The 24,495-nt window shown below is 36.2% G+C and overlaps 1 protein-coding gene across 1 annotated transcript in view; it reads right to left on the bottom strand.

Annotated features, from left to right (window-relative positions):
* The window catches only part of LOC132543358 (neuroendocrine convertase 2-like), a 37,534-nt gene extending 16,129 nt beyond the window's left edge, over positions 1 to 21,405 (bottom strand). The window contains exons 1-4 of the mRNA XM_060206850.1: positions 21,211 to 21,405; positions 13,673 to 13,777; positions 8,718 to 8,927; positions 2,178 to 2,286 (exon numbers count right to left, since the gene is read on the bottom strand). Of these exons, the coding sequence (XP_060062833.1) occupies positions 2,178 to 2,286; positions 8,718 to 8,927; positions 13,673 to 13,777; positions 21,211 to 21,405 (619 nt within the window). The remainder of the gene's footprint in view (positions 1 to 2,177; positions 2,287 to 8,717; positions 8,928 to 13,672; positions 13,778 to 21,210) is intronic.
* Between the last annotated feature and the right edge of the window lie 3,090 nt (positions 21,406 to 24,495).

The following is a 24,495-nucleotide window of genomic DNA, read 5'->3' as shown; positions in this document are numbered from 1 at the left end:
TTTTTTCTGCCTTAAGGGTGCAATAAAGTTTAACTTTACTTGTCCGTTATACGTCTGATTGAAAAGGAAGGTGGGATGAAGTCATCGGTCAGTTACGGAGGAAAGACGCAGTCATCGGCCAGTTACGGAAGGATGGATGCAGTCATCGGTTAGTTACGGAAGGATGGATGCAGTCATTGGTCAGTTACGGAAGAATTTATGTTTTATATTCTATTGAGGATTACACCTGGAATTGTAAAATCACCCAAGCTTTGACCACTGCTTGTTCTACTTTTTATAGTGACGATGTAACAGTAAGCCAGAATGTACATGTACCTATAGCATAGTCCTAATGATAACATCAACAAAGGTCACTAGTGTTTGGTCGCTAAGATATAGGCCTACAGCCAAACATTATTACATAAATGAATCACGATTGAACTCATATATTGAAGAAGACGTACAATGTCCTTTGAATAGTAACATGAATAAGTCATGAAATAGGATACTGTTTCTAATCAAAAACAAAGCAGAGCTTGTTTGAGGGAAATCAATGCTTATTGGCCACTGTGTTCTGATTAAAGTGAACCGCTGGAATATATTAACGATTTTACCACAGAAATAAATACTGCCCTGTTTATATGAATTTAATTATTACTTCAAAAATCAATTCAGCTAGAGTAATGATTGTGTGATACAAAAAGCCAAGTGATTACTCGGCCGTACTGTATTTACCATGCCCTCGGGTTGTTTGTAGTCCTGTCTAAGGCTGGATGAATGGATTGATGTACTGACGTCATCACAGCATCGACCCACATGCTTTATAGTTCGACTACGTCACAGCTAGATACTGATACATACACATAGTCTCGGTACCAAACAACCTGATACATACACATAGTCTCGGTACCAAACAACCTGATACATACACATAGTCTCGGTACCAAACAACCTGATACATATAAATAGTCTCGGTACCAAACAACCTGATACATACACATAGTCCCGGTACCAAACAACCTGATACATACACATAGTCTCGGTACCAGACAATCTGATACATACACATAGTCTCGGTACCAAACATGGTAATCTGGTATCATACATTTAGAATTAGACGAAGATGAGATAAGTTCCCAGGTAATGGACGCCATACGTTTTGTTTCATTATATCATCCAGTACACTGTCCTCTGTTACAACACTGGTTAATTAAGACATATTACTGATCTGAGGGAGTGAGAGTATAAAAACTGGAAATCGTGAAAGACATGTCCTGAAAAGCGATAACAATGTTTGTCTTTCGAGTCTAATGTTGTCGGATTCTTTAGTTGTAGCATTTCCTGTTGCCTATGTGAAACTTGCATGATGACTTCCGTCACATCCAGCCAGAGATAAAGCTGGAGAACGAACAAATAATGGTTTGTTGTCGTAACTCTCCTCTTGATACCGTTTAATTGTTGTATTGGTGTTCTTTCCAGGTAACAATTTCCTGCTGGCTTGATAGGAACAGCAAAGGAAGGACATTTCTTAATTCTGACCCGAGATATATGTAGGTAGGGTTCTACCGATCACAAACGGACCATGAGGCTAAGGTAGCATTCCGTTTATAATGTAATTTTTTTTTATAAAATGCTGAAGCTTTTTGTTCGAAAAATTGTTTTTTTTTTCTAAAGTATTATATAGTAGAGACATCAAACAAGACACAGGAACAAGAAAATGCTTATTAAACGCCAAACTTAATTGAAACAAGGGTAAAATATTAGATCAATATTGAGAACTCAGGATAGAAAGAGAGGGTCATGTGTTTTTATCTTGTGTTCTCAAATACAAAAACCCAGGGTTATCACTACGGAATCTTCCAAATGATATAACTGTTAAGTGATAAATACTATTGATATAAATATTGAATAAATGGCTACCGTCATTGCCATTTCTGGAAACTCTGTGGCGTGATTGTCAGCCGCCATCTTTCACCTGATCGGGATATTGGTAACAAATTGTTGAATACCGAACTCAAAGGCTACACGTAAGAAGGTCTAAGACGGGAGAATCCAGTTTTTACTGGTCTTTTTTTTATTGAATTGTATGTATAGATCGTTGTAAGTAACTGTAGTAGAAGAATCTGTCGATTTTTAAGTCTGGTGAGTGATAAACCTAGTACAAGGTCAACAACAGCCTTTCCATTATAGACACTCACCGTCGTCCATGATGGCGGTGGTGATCTCCTTTCCGGTGTAGCCCATTGCCCATGCTGCTTCCACATTTAGATCCAAACCCAGGATTCCTCCGGACTGGCCGGTGTTTTTCTGGGAACGAAATTTAGACAAGCAATTAGTCCATTTATCTAAGAAAGTCATATTACTAATGATTTTCTAGATTATCTGTAGTGAAGTAGCACTTTCATCTATTTAAACAATGGCAGAAATAAAACCAATAAAATTGAAAAAAGAAAAAATCATTTAAAAAAAATGATCGTAAAGAAAAGCAGAATAATTGAAGAAGCTGTAAAGCAAATCAATAGGAAAATAGGTGTGATAAAATCAGTATAAAACAAGAGGTAAAACTGGGTAATTGATTGTCAGGAAATAAATTCTACAAAGTGAATAACAGTAAAAAGTATCAATAAAATTTGTTTTAGAATTAAATATAGAAACTTAACAACACTAATCAATCAATATACATTGCAGTGTATAAACTATCACAAATAAACTCAGTATTTTATTGTTATAGAATGCTGGAATAAATACTTTAGATTTTATAAAATGCATGAGTATGAAAAGATAACTGAATACAATGCTATTCTTGAATGTAAAAATAGTGCTCATGCAGCAGACATCGATTTCTCCAACTGACATGTTTATTCTACGCAAGTTCCCCTCTCTCTGGTGCGTAGGCGGGCAAATGACGTGTAGACGGAGCGTCTTTCAAGGTCTGACATCATGATTACGGCCTGAGCGAATACAAACAGTGCCCACTGATTCTGAAACATCCTCCACTTACTAGCGTCAATTAAGGATTGATGAGGGAGACAATAAATTAAGACGGCTCCTATTGCCATGATTTATGTCATGTTGGTTAAAGGCAATATGTAGTCGTGGATGATGTATCTGCAGTGTTGTACACTATATATATAACTAGATTTGTAGAAACCAGACCTGTACAATGTCGGATATCAATCGTACTGTTCATTTGATTTTGTTTTGGATGTATATAATTAATATTGAAGACGTGACTAGAGTATAGAAGACCAATTTATAAAATATAATAAAAATGCACGTGACAAGTTAAGTGATTGAACGCTGTGCAGAATTAATTTGACTTGGGTTTATTTACACCTACACACTTTCACTACAAAGAGGAAAACGCCACAACAATGATCAGGACAGTCTTTCGCTCTGAAAAAAAAACTGCTCGGGAAATAATATCCGTATTATTTTTAAGAGTATATCATTTAGGTTATACTGTTTAGTCACTATGGTACACAGTCTAATGTCCATGACCGCCCTACGTCCCCAACAACTTACAGGTTATACTGTTTAGTCACTATGGTACACAGTCTAATGTCCATGACTGCCTTACGTCCCCAACAACTTACAGGTTATACTGTTTAGTCACTATGGTACACAGTATAATGTCCATGACTGCCCTACGTCCCCAACAACTTACAGGGAAATGATTATAATAATTCAACAATTCAGTACCGGAAGCTCCCTTATTCCAGTCAGCGATTTATCTGTGGAGAACTATTCCTGATTGTATTCACGTGGAGCTAATGTGTCGGAAACACTCAGATGAAACAGTCATTGGATTAAAGCGGTAGATCACGTCATCTGTACCGCAATCAATAGCATAGGCATCTTAATGGAATCAGAGAGTCAGTATATGGTTAGATAGTGGTGGGTCAGTCGAGGTCAGTTTGTCACTTAAGTAAATGTCGATTGCTCGTACACAACAACAAGGGTTAATGGATGGGTCCACGTTTGTTGTTAGATTCGTTCAGGACGAAATTATAATACTCAGAATCGGTTTTTGAGAAAAGTTTGTAGGAGAGACTGATCTAGTTAAGTCAAGTCAGGATAGCTATAGATTAATTCTGCAATACATATGATGTTATTCATTTTATTTTCAATATTGATTCAATCCAGTATTCTTGTTTCTATTCCGGAATGCAGAGTTAATATAATAATTTCCCGATCAGCCCTTCCTGTCTCCCTTCTTCTACAGAGATTGTTACACGACCGCTGGATTTCATTACTATCGTCTTCTGTGTAAAGACCGTAAATATCATATGTGTAACGACCGTAAATATCTTACGACCCCCTTCTTTAAGAGAAAAATGGATCTTATACATATTTCTATTTGCAAGTAGGCAGCCATTCATTGCAAACTGCCACACAAAGGCATCCCGGCTAACAATCATCATGTCCAAAATACTGTTATATATCCAACTGAAATTCAATAACTGTTTCACTCAAACTACTTTCAATAACATTAATTTAATACTAGATATTACATGAAATCATAATAATTCGCCATGTTCATTCACCATAATTCAATATTCCAACATTTCACATCATCTTAGATATCCCGATAGAATTAAATCAGACGTTGTCATTGTAATCAGCTTCAGGTCTACCGCAGAAAAAGCCAAACCCCCACTTCCCAGCAACCTTAGAGAAAGACACGACCTGCTCAAATACCCGACAACCTAAGAAAAAAAATAAATCTCACTAAGCTCATATTCCCGACAATCTTAGGGAAAAAATTCTCTGCAAACTCAAATTCAACCATAGAGAGAAACATATCTGACTCGGCTCTAATGATTCCCAACAACCATAGAGAGAAACAAAATTTACTCAACTATTATTCCCGACAACCATAGAGAGAAACAAATTTTCCCCAGCTCTAATTCCTAACAACCATAGAGAGAAACAAGTCTTACTCAGCTATTATTCCCAAAAACCACAGAGAGTAACAAGTCTTACTCAGATCTTATTCCCAACAACCATAGAGAGAATCAAATCTAAATCAGCTCTAATTCCCAACAACCAAGGAGAGAAATATTGCTCAGCTCTAATCCCAAACAATCATCGAGAATGGATGAAATTCCGGTTAACATCTTCGAATAAAAGTCTCGACCATACCAATAAACGTTTTATAACATTGTATATCTCGAATCGTCCTCTACAAAGACTTAGAGACCGGTAAGCACCTTCCATGTCTGAAATTTGCCAAATCAACAAGAATTCGAATTAAGGTTCTGCTGTTATGTCGGTATTTTATTCAGAATCACAAACGTTAATTCGTCGACTTATAATCCAACACAAGCTTCCATTCTAATTACAGACGGGATGCCATTCCAGTTGTTCGTAATTACCGAAGTTCAATAGCAGCTCTCTCTTACGGTGTGAATGCTGTTGATCAATAATTGTGCCGGGCCAGGGTTTACCAAGATAGCCAAGCCAGGTCATTCCCTTCAGTTTAGAGTCTGAGCAAATTAGCGGCCATAAAAACAACAATTGTGTATGAAAGGATGGATTTTCGAGTTAAAAGTAAGGTTATAATCGCACAAATAACATATTAAAAAGGAACAGTGTGAAAATATTAGTCGAGACAGACAGTTAAGAAGGATGTATATTTATAGGATGGTAAAAAAGAACCCACACAAATGAAAGGCATCTTTCAATAAGAGTGAGATATCAGATACAGTATTTGCCCAATAGAGAATAGCAAAATTTCAAGGGCTTTATCTTGCTTTAAGAGGAAATGTTATGATCGCGATTTACTTTGGTGTTTGGATAATTTCAATGGATATTCTGCACTAGCGCTTATTTTCATAAGAATTGAGATGTGGCCCTTAATTGAGTATATAACCGGTTTGGCGAGTTTACGTACCAGCAATTCCAATAATTGTACAGAAAAAACATACTACAGTAGAAAACCTTTTAATACAAATGTATAACTAGATAGAGCCAAACCCGCGGCTGTCATGTCTTCTGGAACGCGCCAGTGATACTAAAAGCCTATATTATCGTTAACAAGGAGGCGACTTTGGTATATTCAAGTTGTTTAAAAGGAATGTCAAAAACGGATGGAGAGGTGCGCTAACCCAAAATTTGATAAATATCCAAGTTTTCAATATCGAATGATTTCAACAGAGTTTCAAGTACATTTTCTATTCTGAAGTTTTGCACCATTCGAACGAACTAAAACGAAGTATGTAAGTTACGGTAAACCCCGAGGACTGAATTCAAGCAGATTTGTCTACCTACAATGACCTCGGAGAGAAATTATAGAAACAGTTTAGGGCATTTTGATATATATTTCACACACTTCCATGAAGGCCATGGTTGAGTTCTAATCCGATTTCCAGACAGGAGTGTCTACTAATATAGTTCATATCGTCACCATGTTATGTTCAAGTCTGCACTGTACAACTGTCGACCGCCGACATATCATGGAAACTCCATTATTGACCATTTTGTCGTCTATCAGAAAAATATGTTTCGACAATTAGACAACTGAATGGAATTCGTATTCAATGTTCAATGAGACGAGAAAAAAAATCATTAAAGAGCTTCAGATAATATTCTGTAAATATTTCTAAGCTGTACAAGTTGTCTTTATATTGTTTCCTAAGGACTGAAATCGTCAGTAGATTTATTTACCATATGGGCCTCGTATTTTTTGTTAAAAAGCGGAAGTTTTTTCATGAATGCTACTTGGTGTGTCCGCCTACATCATCGATAACGTCATCACGATGCAAGGGTTGATATTTGCTATAAGGTTTCGGTCCCTCGACGTTTGAAATTGTGATCAGTTGATATGAAGCGGGATGGAAATATCAATAGCTTTATTTGACATGGAGACATACGTATAATGTGAGACACTCCGTCATTTGGTGACATTTCGTGTCTTGTCACAGACTGCGGCACAAAGTGGATACATCGACGGTATCGCTTTTTGATAAAAACTATTTCTACAGTTCGCATGTTGTTAAATGTACATTAAACTAAATAAATATCCGTCGTCTGATGAAGGACGAGTGAAACGTGATTGTATCACATAAAGCAGGAACATCTTGTAGATGCACCACACGAAGTATCTACAGAAGTAAAGTGAAGACCTGCATGACAAAGACAAACCTGTGCTGTAGTGATAACCACGAATGGAGACGATCTAATGTTTTAGGAAGGCTTTCGTGGTTGACATTAGTGATCCGAGACGGTAAAATCGATTACATTGAAGGTCTCCGCAAACAGAATGATAAGTCTCAATGGCGACACTGTAAGCCTGGGATAACATCACATGTCTGAAGCATGAACGCTATCTGCCAATAGACTGTCTAGCAGGTTATCCCAACATATCTCCAAAAACCATACTAAACCACTTTAAAGCTATATTTAGGCTTGTCGCGTTGCCACTGACTACAATGGATTTACCGTAGAGTCTGCATCAATACAAGTTCTTACATAACTTGTCAAAGTCAATCATTATATTAGAAGAAACAAAAGGTAAGCGGCCTTGACGGTCATCTAAGGCAAGCAATATTAGACAGAAAGGTTGTAGGGTAAGTAGCTTTCAAGTGTCATGAAAAAGAAAATGATGATAGTAAGTCAGTGTCAATTTATGTATACCATCAAAACTGTCATCCTATATTAGTAATTCTTACCCATGCTCAAATAATGTTATTTTCCTATCTAAAAAAACTTCACCTCCTCCCTAGAAAGAAATATGAGACCATGACAATTTTGTTAAAGCACCTGAAGTCGCCTCCATCCATGAAGAGCATTTGATTCTGCCATATCTGGGTGTTGAGAGGATTTTTGTTTAAATTTGAGTCAATTTAGCCCCGCCCTCAGTCCACTAAGGTGGGAATCATATTATTCACTATTTACGTTTATCTTTGGTCAGGGAAGGTCTCTTCAAAATTTCATTACAATCGGTTTATGTCTTTTTCAGAAGAAGTCGAAAAAATTAAAACTTAATTTACGTAAGCTCGACGCACGACAAAAGTCGATCGCAATAGGTCACCGTAAGACTTTGTCTAAGGTGACCTTAAAAACGTCATGAGCCGATATGACTGTAATATTGGTACGTATAATGGTGTACATATCTGTCATTCAGATGAGGTAGGAGCAACATTTAAAGATAACTGGAAATGTCGTCATGATTATTATCACCATTAATCCAGTAACCTAAGGTATTAAACACTACCTAACCAAGTTTCGTGCCGCATTGCCACCTACATTAACCCTTTTCCCCATGTAATCGTTGTAAAAAACGACATCCGATAATGTCATCTTTACAAATAGCATTAGTTTGAAGGAAATTTGATGCATCCGTAGATTTTTACACAACACAAAGGGTACAAACTTCCTATTGACAATACATAACAATTTTAGAAATACTGCCATGCCATCAGCTTTTAGTTCACACCAAAATCTAAAGAAAATATGGTGAAATATAAAGAAAAACAAAGACTCACACGAAGACTCTAGAAAAGTACAAGGGTGTACCAAATTTCCTGGAAGGGTAAGCGTTTTCTGCTTCATTGACAATAGCCGCAATGTAAATATTTGTTGAGAATAAGGTCAATAAAAAAGGATCCAACAAGCATACTAAATTCTATAAAATATAACAAGTCCTACAAGTTAAAAATATGCTGAGTGCAAAAATGATACAATATAAGAGACTAGCCAGGTAGAAGTTATAGATTAAACGTAACAAGTCTTACCAGGTACCATTCTTTCGCAAACAATGGATCATTAGGTGTTTGTGCACTGCTTCCATCCTCCGTGATATCCTCCGCCGTGAGATCATGATTCAGTAAGAAATGTTCAATGTCCGGAGCTGTCAGTTTGATGTCAGATATGGGCACACCTTTTAAAGGTTTGAAGCCTCGTTTGGCCCGTACATATCCCAATTGTTGTACAGCTCTTTTTACCTAGGAAGGAAAAACATTGCGATATAACAAGCTATGTCATAGCTAAGATAATTCTATTGGGTTTGGCAGAAGTGATTATCCGGGGCACCGTAATACTGTTAGTTCAGGTTGTTGTATTCTTTCTGTTTTCTTTCTAAGACAATTTCTTTTAAACTTGCATACAAATAGTTTAACATTACAATGAAGCCATGGACATCGACATCGATAATGATTCAAGTCACATAAACTGTTTCTTCCACCTGCAGAGCAAAAATAGGTTTAAGTCTTCATGTACTCTGCAGGGAAAAAAAACGGCATAAATAATTCTCATAAATCTACGTTTTATTTCCAATTCTACAGACCCAAGGGCCCATTTTCAGAATGGATAATAGCAATACAACACAAGTACAAAATATCAGTTATGCATGTAACACCGACTAAAGGGTACACTTGGGAAATGCATATAGAACCAGTGACAAAAATATTCTGTAAATTTACCTTGAACTCTGCCAGAGATATTCAAAACATATCACAGTGTCATGCACAATCAAGAGAGTTAAAGCCATTAAATTATGTTTAAAACACCGTACTTTCTGACGTTTATTCGATTTTTCTGGCAGTAAAACTGATTAAAACGAATTGGACGCAGATTAAGACCAGGGACTAAAACCACATTTGATTGATTAAATATGAACAGTCAAAAGCGCTATTTAAACGTTTGAAAAAAAAGACATAGTCTTAAAATGCCCGTCTGTCTTCGAGGCTAGGAAGATAAAATGTCTACTAGTGTCAGCGTAAGACATGGAATTGTAATTGACGTGTGCCTTAAAACATGAAAAATTCAAATATTTTTGCTCTTGACAATTTCCATTTGGTAAATTAAAGATGTTTGATAAGGAGACCATATCTGTCAACAATATTCTTACCGATTCCTGACAAGACTTATGTGTAAAGACCTTAAAACAGATATTAGTGTAAACCTTATACATGCACGTTCGCATTGCTTTGAAAACAGTACGTTGGATGTGGGCACTAAAACTCACTGTAGAAGTCAGACACCAGAATCATTCACATATGTTTCATTCTTCAGGTTCTCAAGGTTTATACTGTAATTAAAATTAATAATTTCTTCTTGTTTGTAAAAATGACCTGGCAACACTTCTTCAGATTCACTTTCATTTTCCACGCAGAACACCAATCATACATTCTATCTATGTAACACTGTAGCTGCTCACACTCCGGCAGCGTTCTTAAACACAAATTTACTGTCAAAGGCAAATATAAGAGTTTTAGAAAAAAAAAAAAACTAAGAGAGACGGCAGTTTATTGATAAAAACAAGTAAAAGTTTAGGTCGAAGTATCGAACCTTGGGACACACCAGAAGTAACCTCACACCAACTGGATGCTGCCCCATTGACAGTAACACGCTGGAATCTGTCTTTCAAATAAGAAGTTAACCAATCTAACATGCTACATCCTTCTACACCATATGATTTTAACTTGTTCAATAATAATTTGTGGGTTTCTTTGTCAAAAACCTTTGAAAAATCAGCATATACCGCATGTAATTCTACTTTTTCGTCAAAGGCTTTTGAAATCTGATCGGTGAAATATGCAAGGTTTGAAACAGTAGACAGCGTTGCTCATCGCATATCAGCGGATTTATAAAAATTGAAAAAATGGACGTCACCTAGTTTTTCAAAAACTTTAGATAAAATAAGAAGTAGAATACTGATCTGATTAGAGGCTTCGTCACGTTTACCAGATTTAAAATTGGAATAACATTGACCCTTTTTAAAATGCATAGAAAGATACCAATCATTCAATGCACGGTTGAAAATGTTACATGTACCACATCAGCCACAAGCGTGTTTTTACATCTAAATGTTCGTGCTTTCTGAACATCAGTACATTTCAAAACAGTTGTTTTCAGAGGGCAAGCAAATTCATTTTCACTTATATTTGAGGAAGATCACTATTGTCGTCCGTACAGAAGAAAGAATTAAACATATCAGTATATTCAACATCGTTGGAAAACGACGAACAGTCCGAGACTGAGTATGGAACAGTCCCCGCTTTCCTTTAATAAATCCCATAAAACGTTTGGGATTGCTTTTTGCAGAAAGTTCCATGTTGGTGAACTTATATGTTGGGGGAGAATTAACTCCCTGTGTATAGTAGAAAAAATAACATCTTTTTACTTTGTTTTTTTTTCCTAACTCGTTACTTGCCAGTGTATCGTTTTTCACCTTTGGCCATGAGTTTAAGAAAGAATGTTTATAACTACTGTCTTCTTACCGAATCTAAATGAATCACAGGAAAGGTTACAACACCGTCTTCTGACAAACCAAGTACCACAACCAAAATGCGTGACATTTCGGTTACACCAGTTAAGTACCTGAAGACTGAGGTCATTACAGTACATTTTCTGTGGGTTGGAGTAGCATGCTTATTATTCTATCGTCGTATCAAGTTGTAATTGAACCCAAATAACACCGGATGTTTGTACAAAGATAAACTACAATACACTGTATTTACAATGATTAAAGGCAAATTGTGGCATGAACACCGTATCAAATGTTCGGGTATCAGTGGTTCTTCGATGAGAACTAATATGATCATGGATCTTTTGAATCATACAAATATACAAGTCCAAAATATTGGCTAATGCGACATGATTTCATAACCAAACACGTGGCTACCCGCCTCGTGTTGATATTGATAGGACTTTGCATTGGCGTACTCCTATTAACACATGTATACCCTTATCATCGCCTAGCACTTCCAATAGATGGTGGTACCAGGTTTCTGATAGATCAATATGAGATCGCCTACGAATGGCGGAAGCTACAATAGCATCATTCACAGCGATAGCTGCTGGCAATGCACTTACTACCCGTAAACGCAGCTTTAATAGCGCCACCTAGTGGCCATCAGTTTGGGGTGATCGTTCTTTGGAATGACATTATATTCGATTATTATATTACCAAACAATATTACACTAAGGTGTACGTTAAATATATACTGAACTGTTATATACTTAAGACTATGTAGTATTGATATTGACAATTAATTGAAATATTATAACAGGCCATGATCTCATTAAAAATGTGATTAAATATGATTCGATCGTAAAAATGAGTGTACATAAAGATATATACTTGAGTGTACTTTTATCACAGTATTTAATCACCTTGCCTCTCGGAGTAATAACATCAGTTGTAATTTCAATAATAATCAATGGCCTTTATAGGTAAACGATCACTTGCAGGTGTGATTTCTCATCTGTAAATTATTTTGGTAAGTCTTACAATTTAGTAGCAGTACGCAAGTTATATGTGTTCATTTTGAGAACATGTGTTGCTGAAACGTGAAAAATGTTTAGAAACCACAGCCATGACCATGGGTATTGTTGGACAGGTGACAAAAAAATGTATTCCTCATTCTAAAACAATGGTTTTGTAAAGCTTCTTTTCAGTGGGTAATTTTCATTATCTTTTCCCCAATACACTCATGAAATCTGACTCTAGTCGAAAGATGGCGACTATCTTTACCGTTGAGGAAGATGATCGACATTAGCAAGGTAGAAATAACGACATGCTAAAACATGTCACGAAAATGTAAAGTGGAAGAACGATGATGGCCATATTTGTGACCTGACTTTTCTCCGCCTCAAGTGAGCTTGTCGGTAATGTTCGAATATGAAGAATAATACGTAACTTCGAATCTCCTTTTTGAAATAAGCCTATTGACAACTTTGGATGAAAGAAGCCTACTGACAACTTTGGATGAAAGAAACCTACTGACAACTTTGGATGAAAGAAGCCTATGACAACTTTGGATGAAAGAAGCCTACTGACAACTTTGGATGAAAGAAACCTACTGACAACTTTGGATGAAAGAAGCCTACTGACAACTTTGGATGAAAGAAGCCTACTGACAACTTTGGATGAAAGAAACCTACTGACAACTTTGGATGAAAGAAGCCTACTGACAACTTTGGATGAAAGAAACCTACTGACAACTTTGGATGAAAGAAGCCTACTGACAACTTTGGATGAAAGAAGCCTACTGACAACTTTGGATGAGTCTACCTTCATGATCCTTTGTCGACGACTGTAAACGACGTCTGTTCTTTGATCGATCAACTTAAGTGAACAAAAACCTTTATCCATTCAGAGATAGACATGACGAATTTCAGGTGTGTACACCAGGAATCAATATAAGCTACAAGTTACACAGATAATTCATGTTGAGACACATTTTAAGCTTTTTCATATGCCTAGACCTACAATCCTGACACGATTATATAAACAAATTGGCTAGAGAGTGGGCGGAGCTTCGACGTCATCAATGGTTGAAATAAGTGTTTGATTGGCCAAGACAATGTGAGAGACCGTTTCGAACAAAATTTGTGCAGATTTTGGTTTTTATTGAATTTCGTTGATATTGCAACAATAACAACACTTTTAGACTTAAATTATTAAGACGGAGATAGTATGCTTGTTAAAGCTATAGTTTTGGGTTGAAACTTAGCGATATTTTAGCAATAACAGCATTTTTTCTATTTCGTTTCAATGGTTTTCAACACGAAGAAATCAGGGGAACTTTTTTCTGCTACCTTGGGTATGATTTCACTAAGACATATCATACTTCTTACCGTTGGAAATGATTTCAATAGGATATTATTAAGTCTTACTATTCAGATATTTATTGAGTCTTACCGATGGGTGTGATTTCATTAAGATATTATCACGAAGTCTTACCATTGGGTGTGATTTCAGTAACCTCGTGTGAAGCACGCTTCTTCTCATTCGAATATTTGGCACAGCGTTGTGTATAAAATGGAACTCACGAGGAGATCCCAGCATCTGAAAGCAGAAACAGAAAACAAATTGCCAGATTAAAAGGATTTCTCTATTCTCTAGTTGTTGTTCAGTAAAAATAAGAGCATCAATATAGATGCTCTATTACACACTAACAAATTAAAAAAGATTCGGAGTTTTCAAAACAATTCGTTACCTAATTTAACATTACATGATGGAATTATGTCGGGAATGTTGATAAATAATAAAGATGGCTTGATACTGATATCAAATTCCTCTTTTCGCGTAAAGAAAAAAAAATAAACATATTGATAACCAATTGTCTGCAAAGTTTAAACAAGACTCAAACATTTGCTGATTCAGACAGTGCGTTCATGCATATATATCAATATAATGTTCTGTTAGGCAACGCATTGGAACGAAAGTGCTCGATTCCTTATCCAAATATTTTGTTCTATTCCCTGTAGTTAAAAATAGCATCAGTTCGGAAGCGGATTGCAAATATTTCCAAAAACCAATTATTTATAATTGGAGTAGAATTACAAACTTAACTATCAAATGTTTGGTCCTAATGAACACTGGTTTTTGATGTGGGGAGGACGCCTAAAGGACACACGACATCCGGCAGAGTTCCGTATATGTTCGGATGTCTTATACACCACGAACACAACATCCTTATTACTGATATAACTGTAGATACTGAGGTATCATTAATACTACCTTGTGGACTAACATTGCTACAGATACTGAGGTATATGGCATCATTAATACTGCCTGGTGGACTAACATTGCTACAGACATCCGGTATATGACATCATTAATACTGCCTTGTGGACTAACGTTGCTACAGATACTGTGGTATGTGACATCATTAATACTGCCTTGTGGACTAATATTGCTACAGATACTGTGGTATATGACATCATTAATACTGCCTTGTGGACTAACATTGCTACAGACATCCGGTATATGACATCATTAATACTGCCTTGTGGACTAACGTTGCTACAGATACTTTGGTATGTGACATCATTAATACTGCCTTGTGGACTAACGTTGCTACAGATACTTTGGTATGTGACATCATTAATACTGCCTTGTGGACTAACGTTGCTACAGATACTTTGGTATGTGACATCATTAATACTGCCTTGTGGACTAACGTTGCTACAGATGCTTTGGTATATGACATCATTAATACTGCCTTGTGGACTAACGTTGCTACAGATACTAAGGTATATGACATCAGTAATACAACCTTGTGGACTAACATCATATATGCTAATTGTTTGTGATGTACAAACAATGGTAGCTGCTACATTTCATTTAGGGGAATGAATATAGTTAACGATGTGTAAAATTATACAGGGTAAATACCATCATATTAAGATGATCATAATCCAAACTCAAATGCGATAAAACAAGGGCAAAATATGAACAAAAGAAAGATCCAAACGGACGACTACTTAAAACGTACAAGGAGAAGAAGACCAGGTGTTTCAGAAGCATAAGTGTCCTCTGCTTCTTCGACGACAACAGTCAGTTAAATCTTGGTCAATCCAAGTAAATAATGTGAGGTTCTCAAACGGAACCAACAGGCAAACTAACAATGCACTTTAAAATGAATGCTGTTTCAAACAAACGTTATATCATTACCAATGTAATGATATGAAATTAGTCTGGATGTGGACAGAAATAACAGAAATAGATCAGAATAAGGTAATATCTGTACCCTAAGAAGGATTTATTTGAAGTAAAGTATGGCGTTATCAGATAAAACCAAGAAAAGAACATTACATGATTGTTTTGATAAAATTTGTCATCAACGAAAGGCCCAAACATGTTCTATTAAAGAATTTGCTTTGAACAAGGAACAAAAGATTTGAGACGGATGGAAAATTGCTAACGACACTGGTTTTGTTAAAAACATTAACTAATATATATATTTAGTACTCCCGGGTGTAGACGAGACTTTGTAACTAACATGATCAAACATAGTTTCTCTCGGCATGCCGCAAAGGATTACATTACTGATACATCACATGATACGTCGCCCGCACTTTGCAGCTTTTTTCATGGAACACGCGATGCCGTCCGATGAGGGACAATTATTGTGCAGCAACCAATATCCATGTCGTTGAAAGTGGTTCTACTCAGAACGTAATCATCTGTTTACTTCGAGTTATATTCAAAGAATTCATTAGTTTATTGGTCATAAGTTAATCACTCTCAACCTAGTGGCTCCCTGGTGGCCTAACGTAACCAAAATAGCTTGATTTATTGATGATTTTTTTTATTAAATTCGCATATTTTTAATTTTAACAACGCATGTCACTTGAAACCCGACGCCTTTCACCTAAGAGAAAACAGTCTTTTGCAACAGGTTTTTAATACTGCGAACTAGAATGGGAATTTTGAAGTAAGGGAACGAGTGAGAGAATGGGTACATGTATCAATACTGCAGCTAGAAGGGCTGGAAATTGAACTAGCATGCAACAGAATCAGATATGGGAATAAGGCAAAAATCCCACAGAACTAGATATGTAAATTCTGCAGGAATATCACAGAACCTGATATATGATTTAGACAAGGATGTCATATAATCAGATATTGAGATTGAGAAACTATACCAAAGAGTCAGTAATGTCAAATGAGCAATCATACCACAGCATCAGACATGTGAACTGAGAGATCATACCACAGCATCAGACATGTGAACTGAGAGATCATACCACAGCATCAGACATGTGAACTGAGAGATCATACCACAGCATCAGACATGTGAACTGAGAGATCATACCACAGCATCAGACATGTGAAATGAGCAATCATACCACAGCTACAGATTGGGTTTGTGAATTCAAAAATGCTAAATGATTTGCGTTTCTCCCATTTTCCACACAAGGCACCAGCATCTGGCTCCAATTTAAATGCCTACATTTTTGTATGTCATTGTTCCAAGGTAGTGTCAAAGAGCCGTTTACTGGCATATAACGAACACAAATGAATGACGCAGATTTACAGGTAGAAAACATCAAACAAAAGAAGTTAGTCGTCCTTAACAGCTATTTTCAATATGGACTGATTGTTGCCGTTGTCAAGGTTATATTCATGACGTCACAATGGTCACGCAAACAGTGTTATTTGCTGTCGTAAATAAAAGCCCCTTCTGTCTGATACTTCTATGTAATAACTTCGATCTAATTTGGCACATGTTAGTACATGTAGGCAGGCGACTGTCGGGTTGATTAGCATCGGGAGGAAGTTTCCAGTGGAACTTGTCCAGTAATTAATACTCTTAGACAAACCAGATATTGGCTTTGTCACCATAGCGACGTTCAAGTGACCAATTGGTTATCAACATATGGCGAGCTTTAGATCTATCATTCACAGTGGAATCCAGGGACAGAGACTGAGAACAAGAGGCCAACTCATCCAGATGGCCACATCGATATAAACCGTTATACAGTGTATACTTTCAGACCAATCCGTTGTACTTGTATATACGGAGTGACCACCCAGACTGTGATAATGTTGTTATATTGATATCATAGCACCAAAGATGTCATTTCATGTTGCGAGAGACCAACGTAGGAAAGTGTCTACGGGATAATGGAGTGTTGAGGGAAAGAAACGGTTACTATAAATAGACATGACGCCACTGTAATGATCATTCCTTTATCAAGATAATACCTCTAAAACTCTCCATTGTTCAAAATGGCTAGATAAGGATACCTTTCTTTAAAACAACAACACACAAATGATGTTTCCTTATAGAAAGTTCAGGGATTGCATGAGGGACGTTCAAAAGCAGGCAAGAGGAGAAAAATAGATTTTCAGAAGAAACATAGCTAAGATTGACAAATGATTTTATCTCTTTTGGTGAATGTGAAAAAATATAAAAAAGAAATCCAAATTTTTTTCTAAGACGTTTTTATTGTATCTTTGTTAAGACTCCATACTGTCACAAAAATACACGTTATCTTCAATACCGTTTACTAAATATAACAAACGTGAAACGGCTAAACTAAGTACTTTTTGCTCTCAGATGGTTATACAAAAGACAGACGAATGGTAGACACATTTTATTTGAAATTTTGAATGAATTACAATAGCACCAAGCATGAATCGCACAGCTCTTTCGTCCTTCTTGGAGTCGTCAGTGATGTTACATCACACAGCTCTTTCGTCCTTCTTGGAGTCGTCAGTGATGTTACATCACACAGCTGTTTCGTCCTTCTAGGACTCGTCAGTGATGTTACATCACACAGCTGTTTCGTCCTTCTTGGACTGGTCAGTGATGTTACATCACACAGCTGTTTCGTCCTTCTTGGACTCGTCAGTGATGTTACATCACACAGCTGGCGACTAAGGAAAATTACAATTGGTCGAAAAAAGGTCAAAGTTTAGAAGTCAAGCTGCTAGAAGGGTAGGGCTTAATTCAATGAATTTCATTATTAGAATATACGGGATGATTTCAAAAATTACCAAGTACATGTGGCTATTTAATTTAAATTGATTAAAACGCGACAAGCAGGTAACGGCAAAATTCGTAAATTAATTTCACAAACAGAATCTACCATCTGTAATCTCTAATTTTCTTTTGGAAAATATTAATTGATTATTTTATGGTCATCATCTCTTTCAGAAAAAAGTTTACATATCTAAGCATTTCATGTGCGATGCTTTCACATCATTTTTCTCTTTGAAGGCTCTTTCCAAAACGCGCCTCATTTCGTTACTTCAAGTTCAATAACCCCGAATCATAGCATTTTAACAGTACTCAAAATCCACAGTAGTGATTGAATGATATCTTCGTGTTTAGTTTACAACGCAAATATCTGACATTTTAAGGGTGACAGAGTTGTTCGGAGTCTGGTTTCCGAAGCCTGAGATGTTGTAAGATCCAGTGCATTTAGTCTGCTGACGCTGAAGCCGAATGTGAAATCCTAATACTATAAAAAAAGAACTGATAAAATTTATCTTCTGAAATTTTGTAAAACATACCCAAACTAACCGATTACTGTTAATTAGTGTATGTAATCTTCATGTGTTTTAAAAAGTTGATAAATACTTAATTAATTCATGGATGTAGGTAAAACATCTATCTATTTAAAAGATCGAACAGGAGTTTTTGTTTCAGGAGATGATTTATGAAACTAGTCCAAATATTTCTCATTTTTCCGCGTCTTTTGTCTATTAGACTAGTTTCATACATTTCGTCTGAAACAGAAACTCAGAAAAACTTAGAAATACAGTATAAGATTCTGTTTATCACAACACTATTCTATTTCTGAAAGTATTTGTGAAAAGAAAACTGAATTTTGTTAAAACTGATAAAAACAATGTGTTTTTACAGGTGTAGCTGTTCTCTATATTCCGTTCCTCTATATTACAGGTGTAGCTGTTCTCTATATTCCGTTCCTCTATATTACAGGTGTAGCTGTTCTCTATATTCCGTTCCTCAGATCTCCTTGTAAATCTTTTCGTTGATATTTCCTGATTTTCTTGGTAATAGCGAGGTTTTTTCATTCCAGGTTTCCGTTGTCTCAGTTCTCTTCGTGCTGTTCCTCAACACCTACCACTATCAAAATGGTTTTAAAGAAAGTTTTTTTCATCTTTTCTATGATTATCTCATCCATAAGACTTCGGTGCATTCTGTATTTAGGTGTTTTATTTGTTGTCAACAAAATCCGAATTCTTTTTGTCGATATTTAACACTAGCGCTCGTCTTCTCATGGAGACACAAATTCCGATTCTATTTTGTCTGTTACTTTTATTATGATCATTGAGCCTTTCATAACATTTCCAAGATTGTACAAAATACACAAAACTGAACAGCACCTCATGATACAACTTTAGATATATTTGTTTCACTGTCACTAGATCAAAACCTAGATCTAATGTGATCATTTACGGCAAATATGGCGAAAATTGGTTCGTCCCTAGGTAGAACGCGGACATAAGACTGTCTCCGTGGTGTGACATTACAATTATTGTTATACATAACCATTGAACTGCTGCTTTGTAATGGCTATTATGAAGGTCATAAATGCCACATTTCTATATTCCCGACGCGTGTCGTTCTCTTGTTCCAACTATACCTTGTTTTACGATTAAGATAGAGCAATTATTATTTATGTAAATTATTAAGGTGTACAGTCATTTTGACGGGAAACGCCCAAAATACTGACGTCATAATGCCCGAATGTCCGTGAATACAATTATTCAGTATTGCAGATGACCGGTATTTAAGTTTTGAATAAAGCGGGATTTCAATTGAACCGATTTCAAATTAAACAACATACCAAGATAAAGACGGGAATTTGTTTATTGCAGGTTAAACAATATTTCAATATATCTGTTTTCATATTAAGTGAATTTAACTGTATATACACACATATATATATAATCTAACAGAGTATAAGGTTTACACGTTCTCATCCTATATCATAATCAAAGTTTTAATTTGATCAACGGGAGATAGATGTGTGATAAACTGCTAAATCTGTTGGATACAGGTGTTCTCTACGTGTAGACAGGTAAATACAAACCATGTACGCTGACACCAATAAGTTGCACCTGTCGTCGTGGCAAATTAATTAACTAAAATCAGGATTTAATCACCAAATCGACGGGTGTTTACGGTATTAAGCTTGTGAATAATTCATTAACATTTAGATTCAAAGTTGAAATCGTAAATATTATCATACTAGATAAAATTTCTAATTTTCAATCAGTTTTCCAAGAAGATTCTATGATATATTGATTTTATCCGAAGTCCAAATATTACTACTGGTATACAGTACAGATAGAATCAGTTCGATGTAATCGCCTACTTGCAAATCGAAGTACTGACCGATCGATCGATCAGTATATATGATATAGTATGGTGTTTTCAGGGAATGTAGGATGAGGAGTGTAGAACTGTACGTAACATTTTGAGGAGTGTCATGATTGTATAGTGTCGGTAACGTATTTCATACATCCGTTGTAGGTGGTGTAGTTTATATAAATATATCGCCGAGAAATTTCATTTGTACGTTAAAGAGAAATTTATGTTAAATAAAATTTTGGGCATTTACTAGAAGAAAAAAAAACTAATATGTAGAGTTTTATAGTGACTCAAAGCCACGTACTTATTTAAAAAAAAAGAAAGAAAAATGGAACAGTTATCAGAAAATATTTCAGATCAAACCGTGAAAATAACACCGATCAAAAGAAACTGGTGCCTAACGAAAATTTGAAGAAAAAAATTACTATTTGAGATTTCACATTAACGATAAACGATATCTATGTAATTGTACTTTTCTTGAAATTGAAATACCCATCAAAAGAAATCATAAAGCCGCTAATAACAAACTTGAACATATTCCATCATTATAGGAAGTAAAATGCTATAATAAACGTTAATACGGTTTTGTTAATAAATAGTCCAACGTTTTACTAGGATCACCTCAGATCTGTTTAAAACTCACCGGTGCTACGTAGGTGAACCCAGTCCTTTTAGCGACCTCCATGGCAGCTTCCGGTCCCACATCGTGGTGGAGTTCCACAAGCCAGTGGTTCGTGGTCACGTCCTCCTTGCTACATGAAGTCGGAGAGAACAAACACACTAACAGGCCGGCCAAAAACAAAAATATCCTACCAAACCATGTTCCTAGATTTGGCATCTCAAGCTCAGCCTGTTTTATAGATTCCTGGTTTTCTGTGTTTAATTGACCGCGGGCGTCTGTTAAGTCAATGTGAATCTCTTTGTATACCTAACAGTATTTACAAATCTCTTAAATCTACCAAATATGACCACACACAATACCAACCCTCTCTCTCGCGATCACCACTGTTTCTCTAATGAAGGCCTCATTATGGAATAGTTATGGTGGATGGTATCACGTGGTCTCATATACGTCATAGCCTTGCGAACCAATGTGTGCCCGTAGTGGGCTTTCCTTTGTAGCTACTGTTGCGTACAGAACTCATTGAATAATGTAGCTTCTCGGATCAGTAGCCCTTCTTCCTGTTTCCATGGAGTAGGGAGATGGCAATATTGATTGCTCGTGTGTACATGGTATGGTATCGATCCGAGTGCTCCAATGTAGCAGACTCCATTGTGTTGGCAGTGTTGACATGTAAATGTAATGCAATATTTACAGAACTGATGATATGGTAGAATATGGAATATCAAATAATAAAATATTAAATTTAGAAATTATATTTTCCACTGCTTTTAAAAACCAGAATAATGTTTTTTAAACTTTGTGGCGTGTGAAGCACGCGCTGAAGAATGTGAATCGGCCTGTACAACGGAAGCTTGTTTTAATTCCTATTATCGGAGGACGTTATAAACTTTTTTGTCATATTATTGTCATTTTATTCAGTTAATATATCATGATTTTTACTTATTATCTCGTGTAGTTAAGACTCTGAGGTCAGGATAAGATAATGAAATGACATCACACATTCACAGATAACATTGTGACGTCACTATGGAGACTATATTTTTTGGAGTTAAGTGGTTATTAAGTGTGACGTGAAAAAGTTCATTTTCTGCAATATTTCCCAAAATAGTATAACATATATATATATATATATATATATATACACATAAGACACATATATATACTGATATAGAGTTCCTTTTACATTTTGTATACGAGTTATGAAATTTGCCAAATGGTCACAAAAAAGTAGATAAAAAACCCAAAAATTGAGTCACTCATGTAAGATAATACATTCATTATATAAATACCCTGTTATCAGCGTTATAAAACACATTAAATATGATATCCTTTTTATACACATTCAATATCATCTAACGAAACAAAGATTGACTGAAGGCTCCCATCGTTTCCATTGTGACGTCATATTCGTTTTGGCGTAACCATATGATTTTCTTATTAACTAGGTTAATATTTATAGTAATACTGGGGAAAATGACCATGGAATGAATTAGCCTCTGTCACACAATACTACCCCGAGCCCTCCAATACTGAAAACGGGGTCCAGATACCAAAATTCCGCGAAATGGAGGGCGCCAAATCTTTCAAATCACCTCTGTTTTATCTAGACTTAAAGTTGAGTTCGATACACAGCCGTAACAACAACAATGGCAGACAGAATGGACTTTACAAAACAACAGTAAGAAAATGTGGACGGATGATGGCAAAATTTGTTCAAGATATTTTGGTGAATTAGTATTAGAGTATTGATCAAATTCGTAAATGTAGATTTCAATAGAACGACAACTATGGAATTGTCGGGAAATTAATACAAATGAGATTAATTAATAAAGATATCTTCAATTACATTTTTTTTCGTATTGGTCTATAGACTGGTGTATTGTCACGCGGCTGGTCATCATTACACACATACTGATTACATGGCTGGTCATCATTACACACATACTTCTCACGAGGCGAAACTGATGATCAATACAGCAATCCTCGGACCAATAAGTATGTGTGTAATGATGACCAGTCTCGTAATTAATATGTGTGTAATGATGACCAGCCACGTGATAAAAATGTGTGTTATGTTCACCAGTCCCGTGATAAGTATGTGTGTAATTATGACCAGCCTCGAGATAAGTATGTGTGTGATGATGACCAGCCTTGGAATAGGTATGTGTGTAATGATGACCAGCCATGTAATATGTATGTGTGTAATGATGACCAGCCTTGTGATCAGTATGTGTGTGATGATGACCAGTATAAATATGTGTAATGATGACCAGCCACGTGATAAGAATGTGTGTAACGATGACCAGTCTCGTGATTAGTGTGTGTGTAATGATGACCAGTCTCGTGATCAATATGTGTGTAATGATGACCAGTCTCGTTTTAGTATGTGTGTAATTATGACCAGCCACGTGATAAGTATGTGTGTAATAATGACCAGTCACGTGATAAGTATGTGTGTAATGATGACCAGTCATGTGATCAGTATGTGTATAATGATGACCAGACTCGTGATAAGTATGTGTGTAATGATGACCAGCCACGTAATCAGTATGTGTGTAATGATGACCAGCCTCGTGATAAGTATGTGTGTAATGATGACCAGCCTCTTGATAAGCATGTGTAATGATGACCAGCCACGTGATAAGTATGTGTGTAATGATGACCAGCCTCTTGATGAGTATGTGTGTAATGATGACCAGTCTCGTGAGAAGTATGTGTGTAATGATGACCAGCCTCGTGATTAGTGTGTGTGTAATGATGACCAGTCTCGTGATTATAATGTGTGTAATTATGACCAGCCACGTAATCAGTATGTGTGTAATGATGACAATTCTCGTGATAAGTATGTGTGTAATGATGACCTGTCACGTGATAAGTATGTGTGTAATGATGACCAGTCATGTGATCAGTATGCGTGTAATGATGACCAGCCTCGTGATAAGTATGTGTAATGATGACCAGCCTCGTGATTAGTGTGTGTGTAATGATGACCAGTCTCGTGATAATAATGTGTGTAATTATGACCAGCCACGTAATCAGTATGTGTGTAATGATGAAAATTCTCGTGATACGTATGTGTGTAATGATGACCAGCCTCGTGATGAGTATGTGTGTAATGATGACCAGTCACGTAATAAGTATGTGTGTAATGATGACAAGCTCTTGATGAGTATGTGTGTAATGATGACCAGCCAAATGATAATGATGTGTGTAATGATGACCAGCCACGTGATAAGTATGTCTGTAATGATGACCAGCCTCGTGATGAGTATGTGTGTAATGATGACCAGTCACGTAATAAGT

The sequence above is a fragment of the Ylistrum balloti genome, unplaced genomic scaffold (genome assembly GCF_031769215.1).
Source record: "Ylistrum balloti isolate Yb309-2 unplaced genomic scaffold, AGI_CSIRO_Ybal_v1 Utg369754, whole genome shotgun sequence".
Lineage (NCBI taxonomy): Eukaryota > Metazoa > Mollusca > Bivalvia > Pectinida > Pectinidae > Ylistrum > Ylistrum balloti.
Note: the sequence above shows the minus strand (reverse complement) of the source record. Positions and strands in the feature narration are given on the sequence as shown.